Source organism: Ursus maritimus, unplaced genomic scaffold (genome assembly GCF_017311325.1).
Source record: "Ursus maritimus isolate PB19 unplaced genomic scaffold, ASM1731132v1 scaffold_23, whole genome shotgun sequence".
Lineage (NCBI taxonomy): Eukaryota > Metazoa > Chordata > Mammalia > Carnivora > Ursidae > Ursus > Ursus maritimus.
In genome coordinates, this window is record NW_024424786.1 from 13,905,501 (window position 1) to 13,922,519 (window position 17,019).

Genomic DNA, 17,019 nt, shown 5'->3' on the forward strand with positions numbered 1-17,019 from the left:
TTTCACCTCAAGGAATGTGCGTATGCTGTTCTAAGTCCCTCATTCAGATTTTATCACCTGTTTGGAATTGAGCAATGTAACATGGCCATTTAAACACACAGTGTCTCAGTGGAGACGTTTCTAAGTAGAGTCCAGGCAAAGAAGCCCTAAGGATGTACAGATCAAGAGCTATCCACAACCTAAACACGGTCTCAACCAATGAGGTCTAGTGAATACCTGTCATGGGTCAGGCAGTGGTAGGTAGTTGGCAGACTGTCATGGACCCAGGGAAGATTGAATGAAGATCAATTCGAAAGACTGAAGTTTCATAATTCCCATGACAAATCAAAGGTCAACTTCAATGAACTAGTCCCTTCTCTGAGTTCTCATTTTATATAAAAACAACGTAACCCATCTGGTTTCCTCTTTTTCTTATTCACAGAATGTCAGTACTGGGGCGCAGAGCTCCAGCTACCTACACTGGATTTTGAAGATGTTTTAAAAAATGATGAACATGCTTACAAGTGGCTTTCCAGCCTCAAGAAAGTAGGCATAGTACGACTTACAGGAGCATCTGACAAACGAGGACAAATTTTAAAACTTGGGAAAAGGATTGGTTTCCTTTATCTCACATTTTATGGGTGAGTCACCAAAGAGTTTGTATTCGCCATTATATATAAAGTTTGATATATTTCCCAGAAGGGAGACTCTTTTGATTGGAGATAGAAAGTTTCCATTTTGCCCTGAGCAGGAAGTCGGATGGGAAGACGTGCCTAAAAGTGGGATTTCTCTGAGAATAACTGGGATTTTAAAGGATCGTAAAAGCCCAAAGGCATCAGACATCAAAGACAGGCTAGTTATAGAGGGTGTGTGTTAATTTGCTAGGGCGGCCATAACAGAATACCGTAGAATAGGTGGCTTAAACAGCAGAAATTCATTTCCTCGGACTTCTGAAAGCCAGAAGTCCAAGATGAAGGTGGCTGCATGTTTGGTTTCCAGTGAGAGCTCTCTTCCTGACTTGGAGATGGCCACTCTCTCACTGGGTTCTCACATGGCCTTTCCTCTCTGTACCTGCACTGCTGGTGTCTCTCCTCTTCTTACAAGGACACTAGTCCTGTTGGAGAAGGGCCCCATCCTTACGACTTCATTTAACCTTAATCACCTTCTTAAAGGTTCCCTCTCCAAATACAGTCACATTGGTGGTTAGGGCTTCATCATTTGATTTTGGGGAGAGCACCATTCAGCTCGTAGCAGGTAGGATGGAAGACTGTGTTTCTCCGAGGCTTTTATAAATGCTGAAGTTCATTAAAGTTTTACTGCCCAAGACTTGGCACAAAATAAAGTAGGGCCCTGGGGAACCGAAACCAGCCACCAGATGTGCTAAAACAGATAAAACTAACATGCAGAAAATTAGGTCTATGCACTTCGGCAAGTAACAGGAAATATATCTGATTTTAACTTTGGAACAAGAAGCTGTTTGCATAAGAATTGCCTGGGAGGGAATATTCATTATGGATAATGAAACAGTAACAACAGGAAACACTTATTTGGAAGTGGGGGGTATGACTATTTTTAATCTGTAGGGTGAACCCCTCATGCGGGATGTATACAATTATTCTTGGGCTCACAGAGCAGAGGACTTTGGGAGTGAAAAGTACCTTTAAAATCCAAAGGTTGCAAAACTGGTAGCACACAGGCTGTATTCAGATATGTTTTGGTTGGCCCACAGGATGTTGAAAGAAAATAGAATAAGTTGTCAACACTTAAAAACTGGGAGATTTTACATTAAATATGGATCTGACTTTTCTTGAAAAACAAATCTGGCAACAACTGAGACTAAATCCCTGCGTGCCAGGAACCTGCTTGATGTAAGTGGAGGCTGCCCCTTGAAGAGAGCACGTCCTCATGCTCCAGTTGCACAAATGGAGCCCCCCCACAAGACCTGCAAGGGCCCTGCCTGTCCTTGAGTTCGCCACCTTAATCTAGAGTAAGACTCTGTCTGTAGATAAACAGAGGATCAAAAATAACTAATCTCTTGCCCTCAGTGATTTGATCAAGTTTATTCATGGCAGAAGACTCTATTGTGTATAGGCTTAGATGACCTGGCCCCCACCCCCACCCCAAGAACTTACCATTACCATTAGCACACTGTGTCCTACATAATTTTTATCTCCCCTTCATCTGCAAGAATTTAAGCTGTTTTGGGGCTCCCGGGTGATTCAGTTGGTCAAGCAGCCAACTCTGGATTTTGACTAAGGTGATGATCTCAGGATTATGGGAGTCTGCTTGAAATTCTCTCTATCCCTCTGCCCTTCCCCCCCCCATGCGCGCACACAAGCACTCTCTCTCTCTCAAATAAATAAATAAATCTTTAAAAAAAATTTAAGCTTTTTAGAGATTATATCAGTAACAACAGACAAAACAAAGAGTTGGAAAAAGTCTTGAAATTATTAAGAGCCTCGATCTAATTATTTGTTTAATGTTCACAATTTTCTGAAATAGATAATTTCCCCCAGTTAGCTGATTAGGAATCTGAAGTGCGGAGAATTAAGCTATAAACTAAGTTTTCACAGGTAGTAGAAAAGGAACCAGAATTAGAATCCGGGTCTGTTTTATCCACGGGCTTTCTAATGCACCTCACTATCAATGATATTAAGGAAGAACATGGAAGGAATGCTTTTAGGCACCAGAAGTAAACAGAATACTTTAAAATAAATCTCTTCTATATTCTTTTACTTAGTTTTTATTTGCTGACAACAGACTTTTTGTATCTATGCAACACATTTCACAATTTCACAACAGCAGCCAAATTTGGGGGGCTATTTGTTATAGGGCTCTTTCTAATGCTCACCCCCACCCATCACATTTAGGGTCAGATTCTTAGTCCTGATTTATGACTTGCATTTTGTTTTGTTTTGTTGTTATAATTCCTAAAATGGCTTGATAATTTGACCACTGATCTAATTGACCTAATCTTGTAAAATTTATTGGAATAAATACTCCAGGTTTGTTGCCAAAAACAAATCAGACCTCCTACTACTGTTGCATTTCCTTTGTCCAAGACCTTTGCATCTAAGCAGATAGGTTTAACCTACGCAATCTCATCTTCCATGCGGAGGATCACATTTCTTCCCTGAATCGCTCAAACTGCACCACATGCCTTACTGCGACTTCCACAACTGATTACCAAGATCTCTGTGGGTATTTTGTTTGGGGTTTGTTTGTTTTTTAATTTTCATTTTTAATTCTTTACCTCAAGAACTTACAGTAGAGGACAGTTTTGCTGTTGTTGCTTTCTTTTTATTTGTTTGCTTATTTGTTTTTTGTTAAGAGAATGAGAAAAGTGAATGTTTTCCTGAAGTGATTTCCCTTTTCTGCCCCTTCCCACAGTAATGTGCAATGTGATATTAAAATTTCTGTAACATGAGATTCAAAGGAGGAAGGGATATTCAGAGCAATAGTTCTCAACTGAGGTTACACATTGGAATAGTTAATTTTAAAAACGCTGACATCTGGGTCCATTCTCTGGAAATTTTTCAAAACAGGATTTGGATTTGACATGAGTATCAGGACTTTTAAAAACTCTGCAGGTGATTCTTGTGTGTAGTTAAGGTTACAAACTCTGCTTGAGAGGAGGGTTACTTCAAGAGAAGGCAGATCTTGGGGCGCCTGGGTGGCACAGTTGTTAAGCGTCTGCCTTCGGCTCAGGGCGTGATCCTGGCGTTCCAGGATCGAGTCCCACGTCAGGCTCCTCCGCTATGAGCCTGCTTCTTCCTCTCCCACTCCCCCTGCTTGTGTTCCCTCTCTTGCTGGCTGTCTCTGTCAAATAAATAAAATCTTTTAAAAAAAGAGAGAGAAAGCAGATCTCAGCTGGTGTGGAATTTGGGTGCTTTACCTCCTCTCAGCTCTCACAGTTGTGTACACCAAGTGGCAGTTCTCACGTTATTCTTTGTGCTGTGGCAATGCCTGGACACGGCTTATCTTTATAACAGAATCAGCCACTGCCTTCAGTGCGGTCCCTTTCTTTCATAGCTTTGTTTCTCCCCTGGCAAAGAGCCTTAAGACTCTTGTTTGAAAAAAAGTTGGCAGATGAGGGATTGCCAGAAATAGAAGGATAGAGAAAGGAAAGCGGGAAGAGGAAGGCTAAAGGCTAACTTTGCGTTCCATGTAGATTTTTCAAGGAGCCTGGTTTCTACTCTTGCTTAAATGCCAAAAATAATAATAGCGTGGTGCTACTTTACACATGCTTCCCTTGAGAAACAAATATCCACCTAGCACTTTTCCATTCAAATAGGATTACTAGTTTGGAGAATTTGAATGCATGGGTCCAAAGTGAGAATTATAATATCTATTTTTGGTTCTTGGCTGTCATCTCAATTGTTAAAGGGTTGGTCGGATAAATCAAAACAGTAGATTCTAGCACTTTGCAGTCTCAGCATATAGTAGGTGAGGAATAACTGTTTAATGATAGAAGCACACCTAGATGTTTTCAAAAAACTATAAAGCAACAGGTGAATGTAAAAATTATTAGAACATTTCATAATCATAAAATTCTGTTAAATTACTAAATCAAAATGGTAATAACTTTGAGGACAAAAGTATATGTCATTTCCATGTCTACATTTTCTCAGATGCTTATCATTATTTTGTCAGTGCATCATCTAGACAATATTTTTTTCATGCAACTCTGTGAAATGCTCTGCAAGCTTACTGCCTTGATGAAAGCTTTCCTAGGAGAAAAGAATAAGACTTGGTAAAGAAGCTCTCATTGTTAATTTGTCAGATATATATATATATGTAGAACAGTATGTAATAAGATAACCTTTTCAGAGGGACTTAGACCTTAAATTTGGATCAATATAGTTTTTACAGAGTGGGGCTAAAAGCCTCATTTCATGTCCCTGAACTTCTTCCTAAAAATCAATAAAAATATCTTTTTGGATAATTTCTTTTTTAAATTTTTATTTATTTTTTTAAATTTTATGTCTAATTCATATAGAGTTATACTCATTTCGGGTGTACAATATAATGATTGAGCAATTCTATACATTATCAGTGCTCCTCACAATAAGTGTACTCTTGATCCCCTTTATTTTCCTGCTTTCCCCACTTGCCTCCCCTCTGGCAACCACTGATTTGTTCTCTATATTTAAAAGTCTGTTTCTTTGTCTTTTTTTCTTTATTCGTGTGTTTTGTTTCTTAAATTCCACATGTGATAGGGTATATACCTTTTTCTGACTGACTTATTTTGCTCAGCATTTTACCTTCTAGATTCATCCGTGTTGTTGCAAATGGCAAGATCTCACTCTTTTTTTATGTCTGAGTAGTGGTCCATTGTATATACACCACATCTTCTTTATCCATTCATCTATGGATGGACACTTGTGCTGCTTCCGTATCTTGGCTATTATAAATAATGGTATAATAAACATAGGGGTGCACATATCTTTTCAAATTAGTGTTTCTGTTTTCTTTGGGTAAATAGCTACTAGTGGAATTACCGGATTGTATGTTAGTTCTATTTTTAATTTTTTGAAGAACATCCACAGTTTTCCACAGGGGCTGCATCAGTTTGCATTCCCACTAATAGGGCATGAGGCTTCCTTTTCTCCACATCCTCGCCAACACCTGTTGTTTCTCATGCTTTTGATGCCATTCTGACAGGTGTGAGGTGATATCTCATTGTGGTTTTGATGATAATTTCTTAATTGAAGAAATTATTTGAATTTATGACACAATCTAACCCAATGAGAAATAGTCATTGTAAACTATACTTTTTCTATACACTGCTATCCTCAATGATTATACCAAGTTAGAATGTTTTCAAGAATGCAACCAGCAGAATAAATTTGAAAGGAAGTACAGTCACTCTCAATCATACTGAATGTCTTGATTGGCAATATTATTGTTTTACCCATCAGTACGCTACACGGTACAAGGCACTGTGTTAGGCATTTTGTTCTGACCTAGATTTGGGTTTCTACTTTATGGAAAAGTATCCTATCTGACTGTTGTATATGGGCAAATATAAATACTTGAGTTGACTTTATCTAAATAATCAGAACTAATAAAAATCCCATAAAATCAAGAAACAGACTGAAAGTAACCCTGGACTTTTGGCATTATAAATGAGGAAACGTTCCATACCAACAGCAGTTAAAAGGCAGTGAAGGGTGATGTTCTCCCAGCATGGTGAAAGAACAGTAAAGATGGGCAAACATATAGCCACTTGAAAAAATGAAGCCAGACTCCTCAAAATTTACACAGGCTACCATCGTGTAAGTAGGGTTGGCATGAATAAATATATATTTAATTAAGACTTCATAAAGTTACACAGCCCCTTTGCCCATCCCCATGCTAATTCAATTCAGATGAAAGCCATTTTTATTTTATGCTATTCTTCCCCTTTCCTGGCCATCCCACCAGAGACAGCTGGTAAGGGACAACTACAGCACTAGCACTCTTTCCATTGTTTGTCCAAGATTGCTTCCCTTCCATCCTACTTAACTCTTTTCCCTAGCTTTTCCCTCTCCTGGCCTTTATTCTGCCTATAGACAGCATATCCTGGTCCAAGTCCTCCTCTCTTCTTGGCTACTTTTTGGCCTTTCTTACTCTTCTCACTTGACATACTAACATTTTCCCCCTCCCTCCAGACCACCACCTCTGCGACACACTCCCTTGATCTGGTAGCCTCTGTAGCTCTAGGAAAGACAACCCTCTCCCAGCCTCTGCTCTCTGAGATCACTACCAGCACCACTGGTCGTGGGCTTTTGAAACCATAATTCTGATAAGAAAACATTGAGAAGGTCAGATGTACTTCCCTAAAAGGGTAAAATCATGCTCTGGAAATATTCCTTTGCCAACTGGTTGGACAACTAAATAAATTGGCCAGGTCAGGGTTTGTTATTTACATAAGTTCATGTAATGGTGTGTGTGTGCATGCATGCGACAGAGACAAGGAAGAAATTCAGTGTCAATTTTTTAAAGCATTTACCACCGGTAGTGTGTATCAACCAGCTGTTCGGCTAGTAACAGGGTAATCTCTGAAAATAAGGCCTGCGCATCTCATTGCCATCATCACTGTCATATGGAGCTCCTTGTAGGCTCAAATGGTGGCCTTCAGTACTAGCTCAGTGCCTGACACAGAGTGAGCACTCGGGGAATTTTAATAAAAGGGAAAGTATGCTAAGATCTTAAGGACTTTCGAAATTCTTTCTTAGCATTGTCAACATTTGTAAGCCCTTAGTTAGAAAATTAACCTTGTGAGCAACTCTGAGTGACCCATCTTCATCAGAAAGTCAAGCAGACGAAAATACAAATTTCAACCTTAGCTAGCAAGACTGCCTTCTTTCCAGAATACAGTCCAGAAGTTTCAGATTTTCTTCTTTCTAAGAATGTTTTATTTGCTGGCATAAGCAAGTTGCATTAACACTTGTAGCAGGGATTAGACTAATAAGCATAATGAGGTGAAAATGAAAAATATGTTTTTCTGAAACACCAACATCAGGAATAAAATAGTGACAATGAGGAAAAGGGGTAAAAGGAACTCAGTGGATCTTGGTAGTAGTCAAATTTTATCTTGTGGAGACAAACATAGAAGCTGTTCAATTACTGAATAAAACTTACAAGGTTACAAATTGTAGTGGAAAAGTTTAAATAAAGACTTTGGAACACTTCATTCCTAAAAACTGGGGGAGAGTTGGGAACCCAACGCCCCAGAGCATCTGCATTACATTACTGCCCGGAGAGCTGCCCATAGGACCAAAAGAGAAACACAGTTGATCACGGCTCCACCACTGGCTATGTGTAGGTGAGAAGGTGATCTAAGCTTTTCATGTAATTTCCTGGAGCTCTCTGATTCTCCTCTACTGAGGACTTGCTTCTCTCTTCCTACAGGAATCTTTTAATACCTGGCACGCCCTTTGAAACCTTTAGATGAAAGTTTGCTGGAAAATGTAAGAGGCTACTACTGCTGCCCAGTTTCGCATCTGCATGAGCGCCTTGCATGCAGGCTTCATCAGATGAATAAAGTCATGTCGAACCAAAAATGTTTCTAGTGGGCTGTTTGTCAAGTACACCAGCCAGGCCAGTTAGGAATTAACAATATTGAAATGGCCTCTGGGGAATACAAGAATATATCCTTTCCAGCATTCACTGGATTTCTGCTAGCATTTCTGTAAGCCAGCCCAGCAGCATTTCACACATTCGGTTGTATTAGAGATTGGGGGTATATGAGTGAAAAATATTATTATTCCTTGGCTTCTGCTCCCTTTGAAATTGCTTCTATCATTAGCACTGCCTCCAAAACTGACTTTGAAACAGCTACTTGTTTGATATACATGCTACCAGAAAACATTTGTGAAGTGTGGAGACTCAACAGGGAAAGAAAAAACAAGTTTACCCATTTTGGTGAAATTTCTAGCCAAGAAAATGCTTGAGAGAACCACATAGCCCTTCTTGAATAAAAATGGCTCTGAGTTATGAAAAACCAACCTAAAGGCAATTTAGACTTGGGAAGAAAACAAAGAAAACCTGTCTGAGTTCTGAATCTAATTGTAATTCCATCCTACTGTAAAAAATTCACAATGGGATTTCTTAATGAGTTGTTTTAGATTTAGTACTGACCCTAGTGTTTGAGTAGGGGGGAGAGAACCTTTAAAATGTGTGTTCTTGTGAATATGAGGGGTTCCCAAGCAGAGTAACAGGCTGTGTTCTTTCGGCCATTGTGAACCCCAGCTCATGTTATCAGCCAAAAGACAGTCCCTGGGGTTCCCTTTGTAATACTTGCTTTTGCAGTAATTAAAGTTGCTGCCAGCAAAACCACTTGAGTCTGAGGTCATCTCATGAATTAAAGGAAAAATAATTTCCGTGTCTCATGCTCCCCTAGAAATCACTTGAGGAAATTATGAGACCCTAGTAAACCACTTGCTTCTCCACAAGCCCTGACTCCCACTTGCCTCCTTGGTTTTCCTCCGAGCATCCAGGACAGGTAACTAGTATTGGGATGGGACAAAATAATTTTCTGTTAAGCACTTTTTATGTGCTAAGTATTGAACTCCATGCTTTATGGTCATTATCTTGAATCTTCACAATTCCAATAAGAACCATTATTCCCATTTTAGAGATAAGGAAACCGAGGCAGAAGAATCAGGCTTCAAACCCAGGTTTACTTGTTTCAACAGCCTGCAGCCTTTCCTTGGCACTGTACTTCTATGGCGGTTTATCTAGTACTCCCCCTATAGTTCCTAATGCTGTAAGAATTATTAACTATCAAATGTGGCTTCCGCTCGTATTCATAGCTCAGATACCAGGGAACCCTTCAACAGGGTGATATAGAAATTTCTCAAACTAATTCATAACAACAGCACCAGAATATTCATTCCCATCCCATCTATTAAATTCAAATTATAGCCATCTGTTTATGCAAAGGGAAAGTGACAGTTGACAAGGAATCAGATAACTTGTGACAAGAGAAAATGAGGCTCATATTTTAATCTTTCACATCAAAAATCTAAACCAGCATCTAGCTCCTGTTCTGTTGAAATAAATTAAGCACAATTTGACCTACCACCTCCAAAAAATTAAATATGCTTAATTTGGAATTCTCATAAGCTTTTTTTTTTTTTTCTGCAATGCACTGCATTCTTAGTTTTTCATAATGAAAGACTTTAGAATTTTGGAGGAAATTGCTATAACTTTTTTCTTTATGTTTTTAGAGGCAGTTGTCATCTTTCTATCACTACTTGTCTTTATTTTTATTATTGGGAGTATTTTTAACCTTTCAAAATAAATTTAAGAAACCACTTCTTGTGGTAAAATACAATCCAGACACAGAAATATTACATAAGACAGATATATACCTAAATGAATTTTTGTAAGACACATGCTCTTGAAATACCAGCCAGGTCAAGAAATAGAACATCGCCAGTCACTCTGGAGCCGATCCACATATGCCAAGCAATCACAAACCTCTCTTTTTTCCCCAAATGTAACAGCTCTTCTGCATTTTATGGTATTCACTATCTTGTTTTCCTGATTTAGAATATTATCACCAAAATGTGCATCCCTTGTCAGTAGTCTGGTTTCCCAATTTTTTAGATTTTTTGTATCTTTTTTTTTCTCTCCTATTACTAATTCTGTTAGTAAGTAAATTTACTACTTAGCACCAGTGCTGTGTGAACATATCTGTATTCAGTTTGGTTGTCTGAATGCTATTCTCTTGTAAATTCCTCAGGAAGGCCCCACGAGAACAATATTCTCTAAATTCTTGCATGTTGACAGCAATTTAAGATCTTTATACTTGAAAATCAGTTTGGCTAAATATAAAATTCTTGGCTCACGTCATCTTTAATATGTCACTACAGTTTTATTGGTAATCTAATTTTCTTTCCCTTATAAATAATTTGATATTTTTACTTGGACGCCCAAAAGATTTTCTTTTTAAAGACCAGCAATTTTACAGGCTATCTTGGTGTTGGTTGCTCTGGGGCAACTTTCTCAGGGAGCATATGGTTTGGTCTTTCAATGTTTCAAACCTTTTTTTTTTTTAATTTCAAGAATTTTTTTTTGAATTATAGTTCTTAATATTTGTTCTCCTTACTTTGGATGTCTTCTTTTGAGGACTCCTATTGTGTGTATATTAAAGGCGTTATCTGCTGGGCTTATTCTATATTGCATATCCCTTCTAGCTTAGTCTTCATTTTTAATGATTTTTAAAATTTTTCCTTTCTGAGTATAACACTCCATTCCTGAGTCCAGAAGACATGAATGAAATGATACACTATATGAAAGAATAACATATCAGAGTTAGAAACTCAGAAATGGAGTGTTAGTAGGTATAAACAGAAAAACAGAAGTTAGAAATAGAAAAACTAGAATATTTTTTATCTTTGGGGGAATATCCTTCTGGCATGTATTATCTATAGGTATGTTATTTTGTTATTCATTCTCTTTTTGTCTTAAAATAACTTCATGAAACTAAACTTTAATCACGTGATGTTTCTCATTTTTATGTGATTTTTTTCTTAATTATGAAAAGGAGATATGATTCAGAACCTTTATTATAGTTTTAAGCTGTATTTCCAAACAACGGCTGATTAATTTCTAAGACCTCCTGGTTTCTCTCCTTTACTTTTATCTGGAACTTCTTTTTCCTTTGTCCTTACTGTCCCTGGACTGCTCAGTTTGGGGTCTTTTTCTCAGAAGGAAGCTTCATCATGGATGAGGGTTTTGTCTGTTAGGCGAGTTCCCAAGGCCCAGACTAATCCAGTCCCTTACCATGGACCTCTCATAGGCAGCTATGTTGCAATGTGAACATACCATTGTTTGGTGTCCTCCTGCAGGCACCAGTAACTGTCCATTCGTGATCTGGGAGTTTTTCAGATCCGTCCAGTACCTAGTTGCTTCCCTCTGCTTCCTCCTCTGCACCATTTCTGATACCGCATATTGTGACTTCGGAAAGTCTGTCTCTATTCCTACTCCTATTTTGGGCTTTATGGATATATCTCGTCACCTAATTTTGATGTGGATGTTGCCCTGAGTTTTGGGGTTTGCACACTAGATGTCCTACGAAGAAAATTCAGAGAGATTAATAACTATGTCACCATCATCACCCCAGGACCCTCCTTGTTTACTTTGTATCTATGCTTCATGGAGATTTCCATACGAGTTTAATGGATTGAGTCAGAGCAATGCTAGATATCAGACAGGTTACTTTTGTTCTTCTAGTTTATAGTGGGGATATTAATTCTCACCAAGAATGGTATGGAGTTTTTCATTTTCAGGAATAAATTCAATGTAAATGAGTGTCCATAATATAAGTAGAACTGAAAAGATAATGGCTTTTTAAAACACAACTCTAGCAATTTTGCCAAGTATTGTTTACAAACAACCGTAACACTTTCCCTAGAAATCAGACAACAGAAATGATTAGTGGCCAAATTATTCATAATTTAATATATCTAAAACATATAGCTTTGGCCAGGATTAAAGTTGATAGCCAGACAATTGGGAAAATAACACAATTTACTGTTTTATAGTCCATGCCTTCATTCACAAATATTTTTGGCAGTGGGTTAAATGCTATAAGATAAAGAGTATGTTTCAACTCAGTTCCCCAATGTAATGAGATTCTTTTAGGTAAGACTTTACAGAAAAGAAGGGAAGCAGAAATTTGAAGCAAAGCCGGGAATAGCCATAGAGCAAACTATCCCCACTCCAGCCCATATTGGACTTCTCTCACTTCCCTTGAGAGGTCATGTTCTCTCCCTCCACCAGGCCTTCTCACATGCTATTTCTTCTACCCACAATGACCTTTACTCTTCTAGGTAAATCCTACTCAATCTTCAGGTCTTAACCTAATCTTCACTTCTTTATTCTCATAACACCTTGTACTTTAGGTTTGGAAGATAAGTCACACTGATTTTTCTTTCCCATAGACTGTACGTTCCATGAGGTCCAAGTACCATGTCTGCTCTGTTCACACCTTCATCCTTAGTTCCTGGCCCACTGTGTGTATCTAACAGGTGATAATGCAAGAATAAATATCTGAAGCTCAGAAGGGTGACTGCATCTGGGAAGGTATATGTGGATGTGTTTCAACTACAGTTAGAAACGATAGGGGCACCTGGGGGTTCAGTCAGTTAAGTGTCTGCCTTCGTCTCAAGTTGTGATCCCAGGGTCCCAGGATTGAAACCCGTATCAGACTCCTTGCTCAGTGGGGAGTCTGCTTCTCCCTCCCCCACTCTTGCGCTCTCTCTCTCTCTCTCTCAAATAAATAAATAAAATCTTTGAAAAAATAAAAAATAAATAGAAAAAAAAAGAAATGATACACAGTATAATATTCCTTTGAATGATTATAAAGGTTTCTATTTATTTTAGCTAGGATATAAGCTTCTTTAAGATTTGTTTATAGATTTATTTGAGATAGAGAGAGCATGTGCTCACATGTATGTGCGTCAAAGAGCAGAGGAGGGGAAAGATAGAGGGAGAGGGAGAGAGAGAACCTCAGACTCTCCACTCAGTGTGGAGCCTGAGATCATGACCTGAGCCAAAATCAAGAGTTGGACACTTAACCAACGGAGCCACCCAGATGCCCCTAGAAGATAACTGTCTATGTTAAAACTTAAAAAATAAAAATGACACATGAGCATTATGTTTTAGATCCAACAGGACAAGTGATGATAGTCAAAAGAAGGCATTCTTCTGTTACCTGATGAGAGCAGCTTATAGCAGGCTACGTTAGAGATCGTAGCTGTTGGTGATAAGAAATCCAGGTCGCAGTTGTAGAACATCTTTTCATATAAGTCGTACTTCAAAAAAGAACAAGATTAAAAATAAATCCAGCATGATTTTCCAGGTGTGAACCACTAACCAAAAGATTATAAAATCTATCACCAAGGGTATAAAGAACAAATCTAGCAAAAACAATATTTAAGCATTCCCTAAACACTAAAGGATTCAGATTTGTCCCAGAACACTATTAATTTCATGAAATATCATGAATATTGATGACTGGCATCTAGAGTGGGATGGATCTAGTGAATAAGTATTCAAACCAAGACCACAAAATCGTCTCTAAAAATCATGATTTTGATGTACAGGTGGAGCTTCTGACAAAATCCTTAAATGGAAAATAGAAATTTCTTTTTTTTTAAATTTTAATTCCAGTATAGTTAACATGTAGTATCATATTAGTCTCAGGTGTACAATATAGTGATTTAACAATTCTGTAGATCACTCAGTGTGCATCGTGATGAGTGTAACCTCAATCCCCATGCCCTATTTCATCCATCCTCCCACCCACCTCCCGACGGTAACCATCAGTTTGTTCTCTAGAGTTAAGAGTCTGTGTTTTGGTTTATCCGATTTTGAGAATGACACGAGTAGCTCAGTGGAAATACCTAGATTTGTTTAAAATAGGATCTCTGGCAAAAACAGGATTACGAGCACAGTTTCAATCGCCTGTCCCAGCACAATACCGGACACGTCTATAGCAATTGGCTAAGATGTTATGCTGAGCCTGCCCCTTCGGTCTTAGAAAACCCCGGGTCCTGCACCTCTGATCCGGTCATGATGCAGTTCCTGATGGTCTGCTTGAGTTGCTTTACTTGGAGGGGCATTAGAACCTGCCTCTAATGAAAGATGCCTATAAATACACCTTCATCCCACTCAGGCCCCACAAGTGGGCTTTTAAAAAACAGTTTCTCCACAGGCCAATGGATCCCATTTGCATTTATTTCTGCTGTGTTTTCCTTTGGATTTGAGAAGGATACGGATACGTGAAAGCTTAGGGTCATAAACAATCAGCGGCAGTCTTCTTGGCATGGTTCATTTCTATAAGGAGGTAGAAAGGTAGATCAGATGACATTTCTAGGATTTTTCCAGACTTACGCTATGACTATGATGAGAATGTTTTATGACTGGAATTGGCAAGCCCCTTTCCTGGGATTTATCATTATGTGCGAGCATAGACTTTTAGGCTACATATCCCACACCGTGCCTAAGACACTTTAGGGCTGAAAAATATTTATTATCCCCTGCCAGTTAGCACAGAGGGCTGGAGAACTGCTTCAATGATGCCAAGTCACAGGCCCCATCCCTGCAGAAGCCAGTTAATGTCGAATAAAGGAAAGATCTGTTCCCTGGCTGAAACATGCACCTTGAATCTCAGCCAGCTCTTGGCTGCATGAAAATTCAGTGAATTTACCCCTGATCATAGGAGGAACCAGGAAAGGGAATGTGGGTGAATCAATGCAAAACCATCATCAATCTTGAAAAGAAACTCTAAATATAGTCATTTCCTGTCCACAGTGTCAAAAGCATCATCTTTTAGAAGATATTATAGATTCTACAACTTGATGAAATTACTTTCTTTGTATCCTTAAATGCTTTCCTCCATGTTGATTATTGTTGGAATGCTCTTGGTGACAACAGGCAGAATCTTCATTAGGTTTGGGTCACAGAGTGGCATGAGGTCCATAGAGAACATGTATTTCCTGGCTGCAGTTACTATAGTATAATGGATTGTCTGACTCATATTTGAAATGAGTTGCAGCAGGCTATATATATTCTTCTTTCACTGGGTCTCTTTCCAACTTATGGCCACATAGAGATGATTCTTTAAATTTTGGTGAAAGATTTACCAGGCTTTTCATTTTAAATTTATTTTTTTTTAATTTTTAAAAAAAATTTATTTATTTGAGAGAGAGAGAGCGAGCACGAGTGGGAGGGTGGGGCAGCGGCAGAGGGAGAAGCAGGCTCCCCACTGACCAGGGATCCTGAAGTGGGACTCAATCCCAGGATCCTGAGATCATGACCTGAGCTGAAGGCAGATGCTTAACTGACTGAGCCACCCGCGGGCCCCTCCATTTTACATTTAGATGAAATACAAAACAAAACAAAACAAAAACAGAGCCAAATAGTTTCATCCTCAATTCCAAAGAATGGGGAAGAAACCCTACGTTTCACCTCAGATTCCTCTCCCTAAAATACATCTCCCAGAAATTCGTGTTTCTCCTTTTCTTCCAGGTCTTCTGGAGAGAGATGAGATTGTGGCTAGGAAGGGACATATAACCTTAAAGTTATATTTTGTGATCTGAGTAATAGTTACACGAGTATAATTAAAAATTCATTAAGTTCAAATAAAATAAAATAAAATAAATATTCATTAACTGCCCTCTAAGATCAAGAACAAGACAAGAGTGCTGGTTTTCACCATTGCTATTCAACATTGTACTAGAAGTTCTGGCCAGGGCAGTTGGGCAAGATATAGAAATATAGGCATCCAAATGAGAAAGGTAGAAGTAAGTCTATCTTTATTCATAGATAACATGATCCTATATATAGAAAACCCCACAGAATGCACACGAAAAATCTATTAGAGCTAATAAATGACTTCAGCAAAGTTGCAGGATACAAGAGCAATACACAGAAATGAGTTGTGTTTATATACACTAGCAACGAACAATCTGAAAAAGAAATTAAAAAAAAATTCCATTTACAATAGCATCCATAAGAATAAATACCTAGGAATAAATTTAACCAAGAAGGTGAAAACTCATAAAACAAAAACTATAAAACATTGCTGAAGGAAATTAAAGAAGACCTAATAAATGGAAGGACATTCTGCATTCATGGATTGGAAGATGTAATATTGTTAAGATGTGATTCCTACCCAAAGACGTCTACAGATTCAATGCAATGCTTACCAAAATTCCAATGGCTTTCTTGTGGAAGTGGAAAAGCAATGCTCAAATTCATATGAAATTGCAAGGGGCTCTGAGTAGCCAAAACAATAAAAAAAAAATAACAAACTTGGAGGACTCATACTTCCTTATTTCAAAACTTATTACAAATCTATAGTAATCAAAATATTGTGGTGCTGGGATAAAGACATGCAGACTACTGGAATAGAACTGAGGGTCCAGAAGTAAGCCCATGCATCTATGGCTAACTGATTTTTAACAAGGGTGCCCAAACCTTTCAATGGGGAAAGAGCAGTCCCTTCAACAAACCGTGCTGGGACAACTGTATATGCACACGCAAAAAGAATGAAGTTGGACCCCTCACGCATTATATAAAAATTAGCTCAAATGGATCAAGGACCTACATATAAAACCATAAGATTCTCTGGAGAAAACATAGGGGTAAATCTTCATGACCTTGGATTGGGCAATGGATTCTCAGATATAACACTAAAAGCACAAACAACAACACAAATAGATGAATAGAACTTCATCAAAATTTAAAATTTTTGAGCATCAAAGATCATTACTAAGATAATGAAAAGACAACATACAGAAAGGGCAAAACATAGTTGCAAATCATATATCTATTAAGGGTCTAGTATCCAGACTATCTAAAGTGCTCATAGAAATTACAAAAGGACAAACCACTCAATTTAAAAATGGGCAAAGGACTTGAACTGACATTTGTCCAAAGTAAATATACAGATGGCCAACAGGCATATGAAAAGATGCCCAACATCATTAACCACTGGGAAAATACGCATCAAAGCTTTGAGATACCACCTCACACCCA

At 38.3% G+C, this 17,019-nt stretch overlaps 1 protein-coding gene across 1 annotated transcript in view; it reads left to right on the top strand.

Moving 5' to 3' along the window:
• BBOX1 (gamma-butyrobetaine hydroxylase 1) overlaps positions 1-17,019 on the top strand; it is a 51,317-nt gene that overhangs the window by 17,616 nt on the left and 16,682 nt on the right. The window contains exon 3 of the mRNA XM_008686884.1: positions 422-620. Coding sequence (XP_008685106.1) covers positions 422-620 — 199 coding nt within the window. The remainder of the gene's footprint in view (positions 1-421; positions 621-17,019) is intronic.